Genomic DNA, 17,801 nt, shown 5'->3' on the forward strand with positions numbered 1-17,801 from the left:
TCAACATGTGATTCCATGCATGACTGCGTTGAGCCGGCTTTTTCTGTGTTTTAGTCTGGACATAGCCGCAAAAAAGTTGTAAAAGAAACTTAGCTGTTAATGTGTGTATTAGAAAGCTTTTTAAGCAATCAAAATATTTATTAGCAACAATAATAAATTGCGCTCCAATGCGCTGATGTCAAATATTGGATTGCAGTCTTTTTCATGTTGTTTTTTCTTAATTACAGATTGAAATGTCTGAAGAGTATCTTTCGAAAGTTTAATCGGAATTCGCGATTCGTTTGCGAGTTTTTACGCTAACACAATTTAAGTCCATCCAAAATATATTTTATTTGTCCTTATTTCATTATATATATCCATTACATATATTTATTTGCTCATGAGTAAATATACTCAAATCAAATTAAACGAGGGCGAAGGTCTATATTCCAATATTTTCATTCATTATAGTATGTTAAAATAATGATCCTATGTTGTGTAGCTTACACATACAACGCGCGTGACAGTGCGTCAAATTCTGATGCGTAGTTTTCCTTTAGTTCCGTCGCCGAAAATAAGTCACAGTGATGTTTGCGCTGTGGCGACGGCTCCAAGCAGCAACCTTGACGCGGAGGCAGCAGAGATAGGGGAAATAAATTAATGCGCCGACTCGTGGAACGGGAGTGCCCGTGCCAGGGGCACAGCAGAGAGCAAACTGAGCGGAGGAAGGCGTAGGCCATCCAGACCATCAAAACAACGCACACAGCAAAAAAGTAGAGCGCACGCTGCCCTCCTCGTCGGCGAATTCGTCGCCCAGATATCTTCCCTTTTCCCTCCTTCAAAAACGCGATGATCGTGCGGCACGCTGCCCTCAGCACGGCTCTGATCGCCCTTCTAACCTTTCAATCAGGTGAGCCCTACACAATGTCATTCCCAGCCACTTACTTTTAATATCAATTTTTCAACTTTGACCTCTCTCTTGATCTAAGAATAACCTATAAATTGATCGTAGAGGTACGTAATATCAAAAGTAGATGAAATTCTAATCCTATAATAATTAAAATTGCATTAATATTATTGAAACAGTTCTAATTAAAAACAAAATCCCATGGATGATCATGGCTCAATCTTTTTTAGTGAAAATTAGTTCAGAACTTTTAAATCTCGATCAACTTTCGCTTTTTTCATAAGAATTAAAGATACAATTTTAATTTCCGCCTTCCGCCACATTATTAAATTTTAATAAAAATTAAAAGTTAGAGTGTGCGCGTTTATTTTGCTATGAATTTAATTTTCTTTTATGCTTTTTGATTTATCAGTTGTGTAAAATTATGTATTAAAGGAAATAACTTCCTTATTCACTGTGTACGCAATGATTAATGTCATAATCATAATGCACTACTTGCAACATTATTTGTATTCCAACTTTATTATTTACTTACGGACAAATTTAATTTTGCATTAATCATGACATTGCAAGCTTCCTTGAATAAAATTATCTGGACGCTTCCGTTGTCGTGTAGTTCTAAATTTACTATCAGGCCTTGAGTAAAACCAAACATTTATTTAAAAATCAGTTGCTCATATTCAAATAACTACCGTCAGCCATTATTTTTTTATTAAAGTCTCAATAAACAATTTTTTTTAGCTGTTGGAGAAGACTTCAAGTGCTTCCAGTGCTCCTCAGACAGGGATGAATGGTGTGAGAATCCTTTGGCAAATGAGAGGGAGGCCACCGAGTGTGACCATTTAGAGCACCAGGCCAAAATCCTTTTCCAAAAGACCAAAAACGTTTTCAAAGGTCTCTTCCAAAGCATAATTAGCAAGGACGGTGCACCCAGCGATCAAAACTTCCATTACGCCTGCCTGAAAGAGGTCTCTACTTGTGAGTATTTTGATTTCCAAATTGCTAATGTCTTGATGGTCATATTTATTTCATAATTTAACTCAAATTGACAAAATGATTTGACACAACGTAATATCATGCATTTTAAAATTCTTGAGCTTTAAAGGCAACCTTGTGGGTGAAGTTTTACGACACTTTGTGGTTTTGTTGGTACCCGGTTGACGTTAATCGCCAATAAACAAGCAATTTTTACTTAATGATCAGTCCTATCATCTATTTTTTTTTTAATTTTATTAGAGCGAAGAATTTCACCATAAAGGGGGCTTTAAGCATTAAATCTACGTTTTGTAAAATTTTCTTTCCTGGTGTTAATTATCGCTCGATTTAATTTTAATATTTCCCATTTTTTCAGTGGGTGGGATGCGAGTGGTGAAAAGGAAATGCACCCTTGACACCTCTGAAGTTCGTGATGAAGACGGACACCCATTGGAGAATGAGTGTGCATCCAAAACTACCTACACGAGCTATTGCGACATCTGCAAGACAGACAGTTGCAATTCGGCTCCTGCCTTGGCCATGCATCAAATCGTGTTTCTTGTTGGCTGTCTCCTGCTGAAATTGCTCTGGTAATTTTTTCGCATCATTTTGCCACAAATGTAATGGACTGATATTTTTATCTATATTTGTAAGTCCATTTGTGATTATCTCTGGCGATTACAATTTTTATCAAGCCATTCTAATATCAGTCAATCCTTTTTTAAGTGTGTTTATTTGTTGTTTAATGTGTAGTCGCTCAAAATCTAACATGAGCTTTTGGTGACAGCAAAGACATTTTAAAAATAGTAATATATTTATGCATTTGAACATGTATCGCCATAGCTAAAGCGGGCTTTAAACTATTTGAAAATTGTGCATTCCAATTTAAACTTGACCTATTTTTATTTAGATTTGTATTTTCAGTAGAGATTGTGTTAAAAATTAAAATTAATTTTTGGTCAAATTAAAAAAATACTTGCAAGCGCAGAAAACCAACCTGATATTTATATAATATTAATTGTACTAACGGAAAACATTAAAATGATAACGCTGAATACCTCAGCCTGTAGGTAATGATAAAATGTATATTTATACCAAAGGAACATCAAATAAATGTGCAACATACTCTTATATATAAAACCTAAGCTTTATTTACATTAATCAAGTCAGATAAGTTAAAGCTTAATCTACAAAAATTGGGCATCCGATCTAACTGGAGAATGGTAGTGCTCAACCTCTTCATGGTGAAGACCTCCTTGCGACTTGACTATCTCCATCTCGCTCTTTTCAGTTTGATTTTCGGTTTGTGCCTCTATCAAAGATCTCCTTTCGCCAGAAGACTGTCCAAGTCTAGCCCCACTGAGAGTCTTCTGAGTCACCATGCTGGTGGCCAAGAGTTCGTCCAACATAGGAGCAGTTGGCTCTGCGTACACGAGGTATGGGTCCCTAAAGAGAGACTTCATAATTACTTCAGATTGAAAATTATTGTACTTTACCTTATTTTCCTTTCTGCTCGCGATTCCTTTCGTTTTTTGGACTGAATTTTCTCAATCACTGATCTGTCCTTCTCATGTACCACTCTCGGCTTCACTGAAGAATACATGTAGTGGAATTTCTTAACCTCTTTCGGCTGTGAGGGTAAAGTGGTAGGGATGTTGTTCAAGTGAAAATCATAATATGAAGGAGTCGTTCCTGCCTCTTCCGTCGTTCCGCTCCTTTCTTCTTCGGTGTTTTGGAAGAAGGTTGACTCGATGGGGTAGTGGATGGTCACGTACGGGTCCTTGTAAACGCCATGCACGGGGTTCTGGTAAATTACTTCTTCATCTGCTACAAAGGCGCGTCTGGTCGGAGCCTGGTTGCGAGTCGCGTGCGTATATTTTTCCTGCTGCTGGTGCCGCACCTGAGTCAACGCCTTTAATTAAAAAAATTAAAAATCCATTTCATTTTCACCTTTTAAATCAAGGTTGTAAAAAAAGCTTCATGGAAAAAATGCAATGCACTTCTTAATTATCACCAAATTCTTGGAGGCATTGAGGTTTAAAATAATTCGTTAGTAATTTTGTATTTGACCTCGAGAAGTGGACAGACAAAATTAAAAAATTTCATTTTAGCTCTTTAGAGCAGCAGTTTTTTTACCTATAACCGCAAATTTTGGATATTTGCTTTTAAAAAGCGGTAAAAAGTGGAAAAACTGAGTGGTACGAAAATCCCTCCTTTAAATTTTAAAAATGCGCGAATTAAAATAATTGCAACTATTAGTAAAAACGTAAAACTGTTTGTCTTACCTGTTGCAAAAAATACTCAGCGTTGAAATTCGAGACAGGATTCTTTATTATAATAGGAGGGGACTCGATGGAAGGTACAACCTCAACGTTAGTTATCGTTTTCGGTTGTTGCTGATATTGAAATTGCTGCTGCTCCTGCTGCTGTTGTTGTTGTTGTTGTTGCTGCTGCTGCTGCTGTTCTTGCAGTCGCTGCTGATCTTGTTGCTGCTTCTGCTGTTGCTGCTGCTCTTGTTGTTGCCGCTGCTGCTGCTGTTGTCGCTGCTTCTGCTGTTGCTGCTGCTGCTCTTGTTGTTGCCGCTGTTGTTGTTGCTGTTGCTGCTGTTTCTGATGTTGTTCTTGCTGTTCTTGTGAAGATGTCGCTGTCTCAGAGGACGCTGCAGTTTGATGGTTGTTTGTACTTAGGGTGGTACTTGGTAATGAAGTTGTTGTAGGTAAAGCAGAAGTGTGGGTCGTGGGAGAGCTCTGGACGTGAAATACCGGCCGAGGAGAAGTGTAGCCGACGTTGGGTGTGCTCTGCAACTGCGTGAAAGGTTGCATTGACTGGCGGAAGTTGAGTATTGACGGTGCAGAGGTGTAAGGGCGCAGAATTTGTGGGTTGGGGTTGGCAATTGGCACCCAACCATTCTCACGAACGATCACAGTTGAGAGGGTTGGCCGAATCATGTTGTAGTCAGCATCAAAGAAGCTAGGCGTGCCGACATTTGGTGGTGGGAATTGATTTTTCTTTCTGACTTGATGTGGTTTAAACCGTGCCGATTGGATTTCGTTGTCGCCAAAGAAGGGAGAGCGCAATGGGAAAGGAGTTGTTGGGCTCACAGCAGGGGTGGAGAAAAGATAACGGAAGAAACCACTGTTGCTGGGTTGCATGGGTTTGTAAGGGACGGGCAATTTACTCATTATCGGCCCGAAAGGTGGAGCTTTGAAGACTTGGTTTCTCTGAGATTCACTGGAGAAAATATTCGATCTTTTGGACCCCTTAAATCGAACTTTGTTGGGACCCTTGGCGCCCTTAGGCTTTCCTCCATACGGGTTAATTTTTAAGGGCTTTCTAGTTATGTCGACGTTGTAAATCGGGAACTCACTATAGGCGCCTTCCTCTGGTGGCACCAGATAATCAAAGGGAACTTTCTGATTTGATGGAACACTGGCTGCGTCTTTGAAAGCGGGAACAGAGGAGGTGTATACACTTTGGTTTTCGTTTGTTAAATCAATTAATGTGCTGTCCAAAACATGGGTCGTGGTTGTTGTTTCAGGGCTGAGAGTAAAAGGGCTGGTAACAGAAGGATTTGCTGTCGGCTCCAAAGGAGGATCTTTGATTTTCTTCGTCTTGGTTTTTCTCAGAGGTATATAAAAAGTGCCATGTGGGTGTTCAGGCCCTTCCATGAAAATAGCTTGCGTCATATCTTCAGCACTGTAAAATGGAATGCTGGAGGGCTTCAATTTGTGCACCTTGTTCATAGGACGAACGTGATGATGGCCGTAGAACTGGACTTTCTGCGGCCAGTAAGTCTGTAATAATACCAAAATGGTGATTAATATATATACTCAAAAATTAATTCCCACCGTGTGAGATCGAAAAATTGGATCTCACAATCAGTTTGAGACTGAAAAGTTTCCTCGATCTCGTGGTTTAAGTCTCAAATTAGATCTGATTTTTCAATCTCATGGTGTGTTTTTATTTATTGTTGTAAATTTTAGACAGCAAGAAATTGCCGTGTGGTACTTACCCTTATAACTTCTGTTGATGCAACTTCAGGCTCAGGGTGGAGAGGGTGGTTAATTGGCAGGGTGGCAAGCTGAGAAGGCATGGTATTGGTCTCAAACGGCTGCGGGGGTGGTTTTGAGCCTTCACCTTCCCCACTAGCGTAGTGCGCTAAATATCCATGATTTGCTGAGCACCCTTTGGCAAGGAGAAAGGCCGTCGTGGCCCATATCACGGACCACTGCACCATTCTTCCACTGTAGACTAGATTTTTTGTGTTGAAGGAACGCTCACCATGTCAGCCCCAAGTGCCAAATGAGCGTTCTGTTGCATCTCAAGCCATTTATACCTCCTCCTCCCAATTTTTGCGTACTCGCAACAACAGAGAAAGTAACACGTTGATTTTGAGAGAAAACGCATATAATGCGCTTATTGTGTCGCACATTATGAGCAGCATTGGAGCATTTTTCTCTCGTGACATTCGCGCTCTGCTTGAGGACACGCGAGCTGCATGCTCGGTGAAATAAATGCGTTCAATTTGCCGCAAATATACTGCGATCCAACGAGTAAAAATGAAACTCGCTCATATCACAAACATCATCTTACGAGTGTGCTTCGCACAAAGCAATCAAAATGAATTACTATCTCATATTCTTTTGTTTTTAACAAATCAGAAAAACGTTTCAACGAGCTTAATTTGGTTTTTTAGTGCATGATTTAAAGGTTAATACAACAATGTAAATTAAATGCGCTGTTTTTACATTTCTGTACATTAAAGCAGACATCATAAAAAATGGGAAATACGATGATATTCGTAACGGAGCAATACTATCAGAGATAACTATTGTTAGTCTTTCTTGAATGAAAGGGCCGTATGTAATTGTTTCCATTGTTATTTCGTGAATGATTCGGAAGTTTTGTCTCAAGTTTAATAATAAAAGAGACTCTTAAGCACTGCTTGCTAGCATGAGATAAAAAGAAATCCAGTTAAAAATCTTATCGCTCTTTTTGCTCCTGCGGTTGACACGCGTCTTCGTCATGCCAAGTGGTTTTCTAAACTTTGACTGAATCAACTGTGCTGTGGCAAAAGTGACGACGCAATTTTATTGCTCATTCGCTTCAAGCAGACACACTTCTAGGAATTTCAGGCTGTTTTACGTAACGACCGACCCAAAAGCTGTGAAATTATTTTTTTGCACAACATCAAATATACGAGTTGTCTGATGTTAAAATTTTTCTACAAATTTGATGTATGAATGAACTAGCGCACTCTTTTGAATTGTTTAAAGAATATTGGTTGTTGCCCTAGATTTAATTATTTTGTTCAATTTCCCCGTTATTGAATTTAATATATTTATCCTGTAGGTATATAACCGCAGCGATAAAAAAATCGGCAATATGAACACCTCAAAATATAATTCATCTTATCACATAATTTAACAAATAAGAATTGGATACAATAAGGTATTGATAAAAATATTTTTCACATCAAACAACGTGCAGTTTATTAGTTGCAAACTTAATACACTATAACTTGTTCATGGCCTTATCTCAATTCCGGTATTTGCCGCTAACCAATCTAGGTAAGCGGCCACGCGCATGTAAATTACAGGGATGTGAGAGTTACAAACACCAACCTCCTCAGAACCCACAAACCATTTGATCATGAAACCGATCAGGGTATACTGTCCATCTTTTTCCTTGGTAATCATTGGGCTGCCATTGTCACCATCGTAGCACGCCGTCGGTGATCCTGGAACCGTGTTGTCTAAGCACAGGTTTTCGTCAGTCACGTGTAATGAGCCATGCAAAAACTGGCAGTCGAGGAAATTTAAAGTGAAGGTGTCCGCATGTTGGAGATTCGGTTCAGTACGACCAGCTATAAGAAAAAGCACTCGGTTCATTTCAACCATGTGAGGAAATTTCAGCAGTAATTCTCTACTTAAGCGTCTGACGTTAGAAAAACAATAGAAAATGTCAGATCGACTATCTTACTTTCTCCTCCCCAGCCTAGGATTGTGATTTCAGTGCGATTTAGGAAATCGTTGATTTGGGATTTGGATGGCAAGCGTATCGGCTTGATTTCTGTAATGTCAAAGAGATGAAAAATTTGAAAAAACAAAAAGTGCACACATCATACTTGGATTTTTAATTGGGGTTTTCAAAATCAAGGCAGCTATGTCATTCGCGCCAGATACGCTGTCGTAATCTTCATGAAAAACGTAGCTATATCCATACAAGTCAACGAATTCAACATGTTCTGCTTGGTAATTGTTGTAATCAACGGCCCCAATGGTAATGTTGAAACTGCTCAAGCTGCGGGAAAATTAATTTTACTGTAAAAATATTTTTCAAATAATTTTTCGTTTACTCTTTGAAAAGACAGTCAGCAGTGATGAGAATCACGCTGTCGGAAATGAGGGATCCGACACAAACTTTGCTGTACCTCATCTGGAGAAAGGCTTGGAAACTGAATTGGCCAACCGTTGCGTTTCCGCCATTGATTATGCGTTGCCCATTTTGCAATGCAAAGGTGCCCTAGAACCGAATGTTTCATCTGCATAATTACTGTAGAAGAAACCAATTTACCTGTGCAATTAGGGCAACTGCGAAACACAAAATTGACGTCCGCGACATTTCTGCTCCCTATAACAGACTGAAAAATCGCCGTGATTAGCAGCATATTTATTCGATCTGATAAACCCACGGAAAATGCATTTCATTGAGACCTTCATAGATTGGCCGTATTTGCTTCGCAATGATTAAGAGATTTTTATTCACTCTCTCCTTATCACCACTTGACAAAGCACAATTATTGTTTTTTAGTAGCGCAAAATTGCAACCCTGTGATGAATATTCTTATTTTTTTGTCATCAATTGATTAAAATATAAGAGTCATGTCAACAGGTTGAAAAATGACCACAATGAAATAAAGAAACACGTGTAGTATTTTAATGTTGGAAAGTGCTTCAGCCAATATATCCATGACTGTTATCCCACAAAAATTACAGCATTAAATTTTCTCCTTCAAGGCCGAGTATTCATACATTTTAAACGCATGAACTGCTCCTATCAAGTCGATCTCAGATCAAAAAATTACTTACGAGGACTGATGCAGAGATCCGTAGCAGTGTTACAAATTTACAGTTTAAACTTGAGTTCCGTGCGCTTCTTGTTGTTGGTAGTGGCCGCAAAACAGCTTAAAAGAAGAAATAAAATTACCGTTTGAAAAATTGATGGATTGGTTTTATTCAATATAAAAATTTATCGCTCTCACGGATATATGCGTTATTTATTTCTTATTTAGTTACTTATTTAAAAAGTCCTAGAACAAAAGTCATATTAAAAATTTCTTTCACGTGGAGCCAAATCGTGTAAGCTGGAAGCTAACTAATCGCAACCTCGCAAAGCAGAACAGGCAACAAGTGCAATTAAATTTCAAGCGTTCGGCGTTGACCCCACCACTCATTGTTCTAATAATTTACACTTATGCAAGTGCAATGTTTTGTTGAATGAATAAAAGTTAGAAAAATCAATTCAAGATGGTTCATAACTCATAATGAGCTAGATGATATGTGAATATGGAGAGTTGATTAATTACAGTGATATTGACATAATTTAATTAAATGCGGCTATACCTTATTGAATAGCGAGTCTATAACAATAAGCTATTCTGTATTACTTTATAGAATAACCTTCCTGTGCACCGAAGTTAATTTTAACAGGAAATATTATGACCTCGAGTTCATCCGCATTCATTGGCATCAGATTTGCGATATGCATCTAAAAATTAAATACCAATCACAATTTTGAACTATAGATATGGTAGCGGTCAAAGTATTTTCGTTTAACTGGTGAAAATGCAGCCCAAAATCTTACACTTTTTCATTACGTTTGATTTAAAGAACAAACATTCATGTTAATAAAATTCATACACCGATTTGAAAAAGTTTATTTAAAAAAAAATCCAATCGAAACGGTTCAGTCAAGATATTAATTGAATGCTTGCTTTTGTGGAAGCAGTGTATGGAGAAAGTTCACCATCGCGTGCATTTGTGAGTGCTGAAACCAACTGCCTGTGAAATTTCATACAATATGTAACGGTCTTCAAATAGTCAGCGAGTAGTCGTCCCGTAATATTTTTTTATTATACTTAGTTTTAATCGAAGGATAATCGTATTTATGTAAAGCTAAATTAAATTCAATAATGTAGAATGAGTTGATTGACAATTGGGTCGTGAAATCATTTTGTTGTAAAAAAATATTAAATTAAATTCTACCCAATTTAGCCAGAATATTTTTGTATTGATGTCTGGCTGAATTAAGAACTAGTATTATGTTTATGAGAATTTAAAAAATCCATAGATTTGAGAGCACTCATCTATGCTAATTTCACTTACACACTCTGCCGATAAGTTCTTGTAACGCAGCACTTAAGTTCGTTCACATTAATTCCACTAGTCAGGTGCCACTATATTTTCAATGCCCTTGGCTTCGTTGAGCTCCTCGTTTTTGGCAATTTCCTCCTTCTCATCCTCCGTCATATCTTTGACGCAACATCCGCAAAGTTTGGAGATCAGCCTGTCAGCGGGCTCGATGCTGCGCATCCAGAGCGGCAGCCAGTCCCAAGTCCGCAGGAAAGGCGGCAGAGCTTTCGGGAAGCGATTCTGCAGCAGGTTGATGATGACAACGAGCGCGAGGATTAACAGGATGGGAATGCCGACGCCCATGAGGACGTAGCCGTTTTCGTCGGCGAGCGAGAGGCCGAGAACGATGCCTGGGATGACGAAGAAGGACATGAGCAAGTAGAAGAAGGCAAACCAGCGGAAGCGGGCGGTCGTCTGGCCCAGCTTCTTGCACATGGGCAGGGGCCACCGCATGAAGGGGATCGGGTAGAAAATGAGGATGCCAGTCAGGTTGAAGAACAAGTGGCACAGCGCGATCTGCACCGTCAGCTTAATCTTGGACGCGCTGGCCGTGAGAGCGGCGATCAGGGCCGTCGTCGTCGTGCCAATGTTGGACCCCAGGCACAAGGGGTACATCCGGTTCACGGAAATGATCTGCATGCCGACCAATGGGGTCAGGGCGGACGTGAACACTGAGCTCGATTGCAGGACGAAAGTGGCTCCAGCACCGACCAAGATGGCAATGTAACCGGTCAGCCAGGGCACGTATGGGATGTTTGCGTTGATTGTCTTCTGAATTAGCTTAGCCACGGTTCCTGGAAAGTGATTAACTAATATATTTACACTTTAAAACTACAAAATCTAAGATAGTTTAGTTTCTGAACGAGGCCTGCGGGGCCGAAACAGTGAGCTATACTGTATGGAAACGTGTTTTTTTCTTATTAAATATATAGATCGACGGGCTGTGGCTGGGAGGCGTCTACTTGCTGGTTTTCACTCCTTTTCAGCGGCTTGAGGGACAAATTTCTGGTGTTTGAATTTTGAATAAAAGACCTCGGTGGGGGAGGCAAAAAGATGGCCACATTGGGCCCAAGCTTTTCTGCGGCCACTCGGGCTCATGTTATCCGCTTGGCGGTGTTATTGGAAATTGAGACCCGGTGAGCTCGCATAGCCCACGGGACGTGCTTAGCAGAGGATCAAAAACAAATCACCAATGGTCTGCATCCTAATTAAGACCCATTTCTTAATTTATTAGTTTCCCTTAAATCCAAGGAAAATAAAGCGCTTTAAAATTTTCGTGAGTCTGCACACGTACGTATTTTTAGTGCCGCATAAAAGGTTTAACTAATAAAATTGTCTTGTTAGAGATTATGGCTTAAGCGCTATTTGTTATGCAACCTGCTTATCACTTAAGTCGCGCGTGTTGCTGATATCTTTCGTTCTTTTGAAGCAAAATTAAATAATTTTTACTTAGTAACGTACCTTGTAAAACATTTTGCAGCAACTTAACCATCAGAATCAAGCATCCACACAGCAGTAATAGAGAAACGACAGTCATGATTGCTCCGGTTGCGGTGTCGCCAATGTCAAACAAGGCAAATAGAGATTCGCCTAGAATTTTTAACAAATTATAGTTATATTATATTTTATTAAAATATCATATCTAAGCAGCAAACACTTACATTTTTCTTCACCACACCAAACTTTCAAAAGGGTTTTATTATCATAATCAGGATCTTGCATAGCCCAACCATTGAGCACATTCTTGTCGATTTCCATGATGGCTTTTGTCAAGGGCTCGGTGATGACTTTTATTAATTTTATGTCTTCGGCTCCTTCATTGTAATCCAAGGTGGCCACGATTGCTTCCGTGAGATAAAATAAGTAGCCTGCAAACACTTAAAAAGTGAGAGAATGAAAAATGGGACACTATAGAGAGTTCATACCTGTAGACACTTCAATTATGAGAAGGACGACAACCGTGAGCCAGTTGAACATATCGTGCACCGTCGCTCCAGCAAAAGCAAGCCCAAACTCGGCCCGGTTATTGATCCTGGTGATGGCCACCAGGGTGTTGGTGATAGATGTGCCCACGTTTGCGCCCATGATAATGGGAATGGCAGTCTTCACAGAGGGAAAATCTGCACATTGAACGCGTATTGTGGCAGAAAATTTAAAAAAGTCGAGCATTTACATCCTGCCGCGACCAGACTGACGACAATAGACGTTGAAGTCGACGAACTCTGAACGGCCACCGTGACCAAAATGCCAATCATCAGGCCAACCATCGGATTCGACATCAAAGGGTTGCTGAAAATTTCACCTGTTTGGACAGCAAAAAAAGCGTTGGTAATTTTCAATTACAATTGGAAGAAATATTCCTTACCTGTAGCTTTTCCACCCACTAGTTGCAAAGCCATAGAAAGGAGATCCAGTGAGCACACAAAAAGGTACAGAAGCGCGAGCAAAGCCACGGTTTTCCCGCAAATCAAAAATAGCCTCATTGCCCTCTCTTTTCCATTCATATCTACAAGAAGAATTTGGTTCTAAATGACAGTATAAATAAAAAACATTTCATATCATACCTCTCCATTTCTTTGATTCTGGTGGCGTGTCAAGCTCAATTTTCACGTGTCCTTCTTTATTTTTTCTTAAATCCATGGCTGAGATATTATGAACGTCTTTTTCAGAGCATGCATTCTGGGAACAGAATTTTAAATTTGTATTTTTTACCTAATGTTCATTCAAATGGTAATGTTAATTTTTCGCTCCGTTAAAATGACAAAGTTTTTATTAGGAAGGTTGAAATTGAGTGAATAATTTTTTTTAATATTATATATATGTTCATTTCCAACATTGTCTATGAAAACCTTTGCCAAAACCATTGTGCTGATAAATAAATTCAACATTTTACAACTTTACGAGTTTTGCCGATTTGGCCATAATTCCAATGTACAAATACATTAATTGTTACAACTTAGCACCATCGCATTTAAATTGAAATAATTAACTAAGTTTACACATATCTCACATTGCATTAAAATTACAAAAATAAATAATTAGGTCCGATATATATTTGTATAAAATTAGTATTCCTCAAATTAAAAAAGCTGCTCGAGTTTATATCTTTATATAATTCACCTTTCCTATGGAATCTACGTTAGACTTATTGTTGGCAAAAGCTCATAACATCAGTCACCAATTAAATTTTTTTAACTATTCCTTTACATTTCCAAACCTCTGTATTAACTGAATTTACATCAATTTTATCACAGCCACATTTGTAATTGATTTCGATCTGATCTAAGAACAATCACTTTGAATTAGACGAAATAACAATTTAAAAAATGTATTCGCCAAATTTATGGCAGTCGCAGACTTTAGTAAAATTAATAAAAATGATCATTTTTTAATCTCTTTTGTGATAATGCACCATTCAATAAATATTAAAACGTAATTATACCTTTTGAGGTTTTGTGTCCATGTTGTCAGTTTTGCTGCAATCGTCCTTCCGGAGTTTTGCGACAATGCCTGCAAATACTGAATGTTCTTCCCGTCTTATATACCTCTCTTTTGCACCAATCCCAGACAATGCTTGGCATTGATAGATAACGTATAGAGAGGTGGATTAACCTCTCACACTGCTAATCTGGAACGATTCGAGTAATTGTCATTATGATATAATACCACCGAATCTTATAAATTGAGAAAAATGGATATTCTATAGTTTATCTATTAATTTTATTTTCAAATTAATTACGTAAGTTTGAAAAATCATTGTAAAACGACCAAAAGTACATAAGGGGAAATATCCCCTGCAGTAAATGAGACCATACAGCTTATCTCCAGACCACTAGCTATAATTTTCTTGTTCCTTAAATCTTTAAAAGGTATTAACTATCACGTGAACTTTTGTCTCCTCGTGGGTGTGAAACACGCACCCACAACATGCACCAACCAAATCGATCCGTGCCCCTAATACAACTCGCTATCTCCATCCAATTCCCTTTTGTTTACTATCAAGTCCACGGTATTTATTTGCGTGGCAATCACGTGTTAGATTTACGTCGCTATAATGCACGTCCTTGGACCAGCACGTGCATTTTTTTTTATCAAATTGTTGTTAGTTTTACCAAAGTCACCATACAATAATTTTGATAATTTCAGGGCTTGTGAACTAGGAAATCGAAACAGCTACAATTAAGTAAACTACGCCTTAGTCGATTTGTATTTGGCAAGCTTTAATTTTAATAGTTATTTCCCTATTTGAATCCCCTTAATGCCTAAACTCGTTTACCTTATTTGAAGGTTGGAGGAGATTTGAACAATGCACTTTCACCTTCGCAACAGATACTGGTCATGCGTTTTCCAATTTTCCACTTACACAACAAGTGCTGTGCGCTATCTTATCTATAAATGCATAGAAATTATGGGTATTAGATACAACATCTCGACAGGGGTATTGAACGCCAGCCCCAAGGTCTCGGTTGCTCGTCCCTTTTCTCATGCGTCATATAAAAGACAAAGTAGGTACCATAATGGAGTGTTTGCACCAAATCATCACTGTTTATTAATATATTTTGCTTCTCCAATGATGAGTTAGTATTTCGAAATTTACTCTTAGTGTTGTGCCGGATAACTTTACAATTTTGTTCAATTAATTAAGTTTTCATTTATTATAAAATTTTGTTTTTGTTTTAAAAAGAAATTATAAAAATTGGACAATAATATCCTAGTTTTACGAAGAAATTTTCCTTGGGCTCAAAAAGGGTCCCAATAACACCGCCGAGCGGTAACATGGCCACAGATGAGCTTGGGCTCAATGTGGCCATCTTTTCACCTTTTCGCACAGAGGTTTTTCGTTGAAACGCCAGACATTTGTCCCTTAAGCCGCTGGATAGGTGCAAAAACCAGTAAGTGGCGAGTCGGCGTCGGTGCGCCTCCCAGCCCGTCAAGCTATTTGAGTATTTCGAGTCACTAAATTAACCACCTTTTGCCATCTCTGACATTGGGCAGCCAGTATTTTGATCCCTGAACTGCTCAAATATCTCCCATTGCTTTGACACTCCTGAGAATGCTTTAACAATGCGAGTCAACGGGCTAGTTGTGAGAAATTAAAATTAAAAAATTGGTATAGGGGATCATCAACAGAATTAATTTAAGCACTGGTTTTTGTATTGCAATTTTGGCTAATCCCAAGTCTTGCATTGTTTTATATTGTATTTCAGAAAATGATGTTGGGAAGCGGTTGGAAAAATATCCATGTATCTTCAATTAAAAGTATTTTAATTAAATGCATCCATCACAATAACTCATATCATATGATCTACTTATTTTATAATCTTCTTAACATGTCAACATAATTTGGAGAGGCAGCCTAAACTAATGAAATTTATCTATTTTCAAAAGGATAAACTTATGATACAGGTGTCTACTGCGGATTCAAGTCGCATCTTTCACTCATGCAGACAGTGCCTTTAATCAGGTCCGTTGTTGATTCAGCCATGAAAATTCTAAAGTTGATTTCTGTGGGGTCCATGGTGCGTAGAAAATACTTGTGGTATCGCGAGGATAGCGCCCATAGGCGTTGGCTTTGATCAACCTGAAACAATTACACGTAAGCACCAGATTTCAAGAGTAAATTTTGTATTTCTTACGCTGACTGTGGAAATAAACTGCATTGTGTCGTTGTTTTGCGCCAGCCTTGCAATTCTCGTTGGATCGAACGTTTTTCTTGTGTTCCAACAAGCCAAAGCATCGCGGTTGACCAAACCGAAGAAGAGAATGCCATTTTTGTCCATGTCGTATCCTGCGCTCTGTCCAGGTCGCGGCTGAGAGCCTTTGATGAAGTCCGTCGGTGAGTTGTTGGCCAAAGACTCATTGCGGAGGACGGAGGTGTTCACCCAGTACTGCTGGTTGCTCGTCAGGGCGGAGAAATAAAGAGTCCTTCCAGCACTGGTGTTCGATTTTGGCCCTTAACAAGCAAGAGTTTCCCATGAAAAATGCAAATTAGGATATGGGGATTCGAGGTAAAAAATTTACCGAGGGCCAGTCCGATGACGCCGTCCATCAACTCAAAATTTTCGCCAGCAACGTAGATGGTGCCCTCTTCAGGTGAAGGGTACATAGTCTTGTCAGTAACCCTCCACGCTTTATTCGCTTTTAAATCATATACGATCAGGGCAAATCGTCTGTTGTCAGCTATGTAGAGCACTGCGTCGTTGTGTCTTCCACAGGTACCATTGGGGTACTCGACCTCGATATTGGCAAACGAAGAATCTTCTTTCAGGGCACCCTAATAAAAAATATTATTGCTGCAAGATGAGCAGATAGAGGCAATTGATATGCAAACTCACTGATGGCAAGTAGAGAGTTTGAAGGATTCTATCAGTGTTGAGGTCGATGACAGTCACTTTAGGGTTGCAGTATTTCCGGCCGGCGGCGACACCGGAGTCTACTAACCAGAGTCTGTTGCACTCGTCCACCTTGACCCTGAGTGTTGAAACGATGCTGTTGCAGCCACTGCCCAATCTGTTTAATTCCCAGCTCGGGTAGGGCACCAACAGGGGAGACGTCGTGTTACTGGGGAAGCGCACGTACGCCAAAGTAGCAGGCACACCGCTTCTCCAACGGGGAATGGCCAGAAAGATGCGGTCTCCGGCAGCCTGAGAAACGATTTTTAGGGTTTAGCAAGTTTTGGAAGATTAATTCTTAGCTGCGTAATTAATTCTCAGCTAGGAGCTTTGTTCATATTTTATTTTTCAAATATATTCCTTTGCTTTTAAATAGATGCGTATATAATCACTTCACTTCAGAAGCAAATTATTTTTAAATGTTACAAACAATTATTAAGTTTTGGAAAATTAATATTTCCCATGGACTTTATTCAAATTGCATATAGCTTGCCGCTCTTTATCTTGTTTTATTATCAAAATTGCTGAACGAAACAAGTTATAAGTTCCTTTCATTTAACACAATAAAGTAATTGTAAGACGTAATATATAGATTATCAAAAGCGCTGAGAGAGGAATAAGAATGAAATGATTTTTATCGTATTATATATCTTCCTTCAAATTTATAGGTCGTAAAATATACGTACTGCAACGCCAATTGGCACCATGGACAAGTTGGCTACAAAATTGCCGTTGGCGATGGCCTGATTGCGGGCTACTTGGGACGGAAACTGAAAGTCCAACTGGCTCCAGTTCAAAACCTCTCGAAGGCTCGGCTGGAATCCTTCGTCCCAAACGCTGCGAGTGTCACCGTTTACACCAACCAGCGCCAAAAGTACGCAGGACAATAGATACAAATACATGTTGAAGCTTCAATGTCTTAAACAGAGTGCGTATAGACCCCTTAGTTCTTAGGCCTTTATATATTGAAGTCTCGTAGCAACGAACTCAAGTAGAAAATTTTTATATAAAACAAACAATAAAACAGGAAAATACCTGGGTTATATTTGACTCTACAATTATAAAACGCTGTCTGCGCAAACTGAATTTCCTGGGATTTTCCTCAAAGCCATAATTTGAGCAAATTAAACGCAC

At 39.0% G+C, this 17,801-nt stretch overlaps 5 protein-coding genes across 8 annotated transcripts; 1 reads left to right on the forward strand and 4 right to left on the reverse strand.

The window, feature by feature from the left end:
• Positions 1 to 632: 632 nt before the first annotated feature.
• On the forward strand, positions 633 to 3,001 carry LOC135939999 (uncharacterized). The gene is made up of 3 exons (XM_065484636.1): positions 633 to 889; positions 1,628 to 1,864; positions 2,238 to 3,001. Exons 1-3 carry the CDS (start codon positions 829 to 831, stop codon positions 2,453 to 2,455), a joined length of 516 nt encoding a protein of 171 aa, XP_065340708.1. The 5' UTR covers positions 633 to 828; the 3' UTR covers positions 2,456 to 3,001.
• LOC135939965 (RNA-binding protein 33-like) lies at positions 2,990 to 6,439 on the reverse strand. 3 transcript variants are annotated; one of them, XM_065484608.1, is made up of 5 exons: positions 5,874 to 6,439; positions 4,147 to 5,655; positions 3,558 to 3,773; positions 3,358 to 3,491; positions 2,990 to 3,307 (listed from the first exon to the last, which is right to left on the reverse strand). In XM_065484608.1, the coding sequence occupies exons 1-5, from the start codon at positions 6,096 to 6,098 to the stop codon at positions 3,049 to 3,051; spliced, it is 2,343 nt and encodes a 780-aa protein (XP_065340680.1). In that variant the 5' UTR covers positions 6,099 to 6,439; the 3' UTR covers positions 2,990 to 3,048. The 3 variants fall into 3 exon arrangements, with proteins under 3 accessions (XP_065340680.1, XP_065340674.1, XP_065340667.1); XM_065484602.1 differs by having other exon boundaries at positions 3,358 to 3,761; positions 5,874 to 6,438; XM_065484595.1 differs by having other exon boundaries at positions 3,358 to 3,773; positions 5,874 to 6,435.
• An 808-nt stretch (positions 6,440 to 7,247) lies between these two features.
• LOC135939989 (sodium-dependent phosphate transport protein 2B-like) lies at positions 7,248 to 14,645 on the reverse strand. Of its 2 annotated transcripts, XR_010574807.1 has the most exons (15): positions 14,552 to 14,645; positions 13,718 to 13,903; positions 12,840 to 12,954; positions 12,641 to 12,781; positions 12,449 to 12,577; positions 12,201 to 12,395; positions 11,937 to 12,143; positions 11,737 to 11,865; positions 10,249 to 11,069; positions 8,953 to 9,047; positions 8,438 to 8,504; positions 8,220 to 8,386; positions 7,989 to 8,164; positions 7,844 to 7,933; positions 7,248 to 7,727 (listed from the first exon to the last, which is right to left on the reverse strand). XR_010574807.1 is itself a non-coding variant. In XM_065484624.1 (9 exons), the coding sequence occupies exons 2-9, from the start codon at positions 13,736 to 13,738 to the stop codon at positions 10,306 to 10,308; spliced, it is 1,701 nt and encodes a 566-aa protein (XP_065340696.1). In that variant the 5' UTR covers positions 13,739 to 13,903; positions 14,552 to 14,645; the 3' UTR covers positions 9,785 to 10,305. The 2 variants fall into 2 exon arrangements, 1 of the variants encoding a protein (XP_065340696.1); XM_065484624.1 differs by lacking the exons at positions 7,248 to 7,727; positions 7,844 to 7,933; positions 7,989 to 8,164; ... (1 more) ...; positions 8,438 to 8,504; positions 8,953 to 9,047 and having other exon boundaries at positions 9,785 to 11,069.
• Positions 7,387 to 8,299, reverse strand: LOC135935239 (collagenase-like). The gene is made up of 4 exons (XM_065477457.1): positions 8,220 to 8,299; positions 7,989 to 8,164; positions 7,844 to 7,933; positions 7,387 to 7,727 (listed from the first exon to the last, which is right to left on the reverse strand). Exons 1-4 carry the CDS (start codon positions 8,297 to 8,299, stop codon positions 7,387 to 7,389), a joined length of 687 nt encoding a protein of 228 aa, XP_065333529.1.
• Positions 14,646 to 15,523: 878 nt separating the features above from the next.
• LOC135947638 (protein yellow-like) lies at positions 15,524 to 17,615 on the reverse strand. The gene is made up of 5 exons (XM_065496517.1): positions 17,354 to 17,615; positions 16,611 to 16,919; positions 16,297 to 16,549; positions 15,912 to 16,228; positions 15,524 to 15,856 (listed from the first exon to the last, which is right to left on the reverse strand). The coding sequence occupies exons 1-5, from the start codon at positions 17,567 to 17,569 to the stop codon at positions 15,686 to 15,688; spliced, it is 1,266 nt and encodes a 421-aa protein (XP_065352589.1). The 5' UTR covers positions 17,570 to 17,615; the 3' UTR covers positions 15,524 to 15,685.
• Positions 17,616 to 17,801: the final 186 nt, after the last annotated feature.

Source organism: Cloeon dipterum, chromosome 1 (genome assembly GCF_949628265.1).
Source record: "Cloeon dipterum chromosome 1, ieCloDipt1.1, whole genome shotgun sequence".
NCBI classification, from domain to species: domain Eukaryota; kingdom Metazoa; phylum Arthropoda; class Insecta; order Ephemeroptera; family Baetidae; genus Cloeon; species Cloeon dipterum.

Bases quoted from the DNA above. Each gene is read 5' to 3' on its own strand.
- LOC135939965 (XM_065484595.1), bottom strand. From the start codon at position 6,098: ATGGTGCAGTGGTCCGTGATATGGGCCACGACGGCCTTTCTCCTTGCC. The intron at 5,656-5,873 runs GTAAGTACCACA...GTATTATTACAG, and splicing joins CATCAACAGAAGTTATAAGG to ACTTACTGGCCGCAGAAAGT. The intron at 3,308-3,357 runs GTAAAGTACAAT...GTCTCTCTTTAG, and splicing joins CGAGCAGAAAGGAAAATAAG to GGACCCATACCTCGTGTACG.
- LOC135939999 (XM_065484636.1), top strand. From the start codon at position 829: ATGATCGTGCGGCACGCTGCCCTCAGCACGGCTCTGATCGCCCTTCTA. The intron at 890-1,627 runs GTGAGCCCTACA...AATTTTTTTTAG, and splicing joins CCTTCTAACCTTTCAATCAG to CTGTTGGAGAAGACTTCAAG. The intron at 1,865-2,237 runs GTGAGTATTTTG...CCATTTTTTCAG, and splicing joins CCTGAAAGAGGTCTCTACTT to TGGGTGGGATGCGAGTGGTG.
- LOC135935239 (XM_065477457.1), bottom strand. From the start codon at position 8,299: ATGAGGTACAGCAAAGTTTGTGTCGGATCCCTCATTTCCGACAGCGTG. The intron at 8,165-8,219 runs GTAAACGAAAAA...ATTTTCCCGCAG, and splicing joins GCTGACTGTCTTTTCAAAGA to CTTGAGCAGTTTCAACATTA. The intron at 7,934-7,988 runs GTATGATGTGTG...TTGACATTACAG, and splicing joins AACCCCAATTAAAAATCCAA to AAATCAAGCCGATACGCTTG.
- LOC135939989 (XM_065484624.1), bottom strand. From the start codon at position 13,738: ATGGACACAAAACCTCAAAAG. The intron at 11,866-11,936 runs GTAAGTGTTTGC...TAAAAATTCTAG, and splicing joins TTGGTGTGGTGAAGAAAAAT to GCGAATCTCTATTTGCCTTG. The intron at 11,070-11,736 runs GTACGTTACTAA...ATCACTTTCCAG, and splicing joins GCTGCAAAATGTTTTACAAG to GAACCGTGGCTAAGCTAATT.
- LOC135947638 (XM_065496517.1), bottom strand. From the start codon at position 17,569: ATGTATTTGTATCTATTGTCCTGCGTACTTTTGGCGCTGGTTGGTGTA. The intron at 16,920-17,353 runs GTACGTATATTT...ATCGTTTCTCAG, and splicing joins TGGTGCCAATTGGCGTTGCA to GCTGCCGGAGACCGCATCTT. The intron at 16,229-16,296 runs GTAAATTTTTTA...TTGCTTGTTAAG, and splicing joins CGTCATCGGACTGGCCCTCG to GGCCAAAATCGAACACCAGT.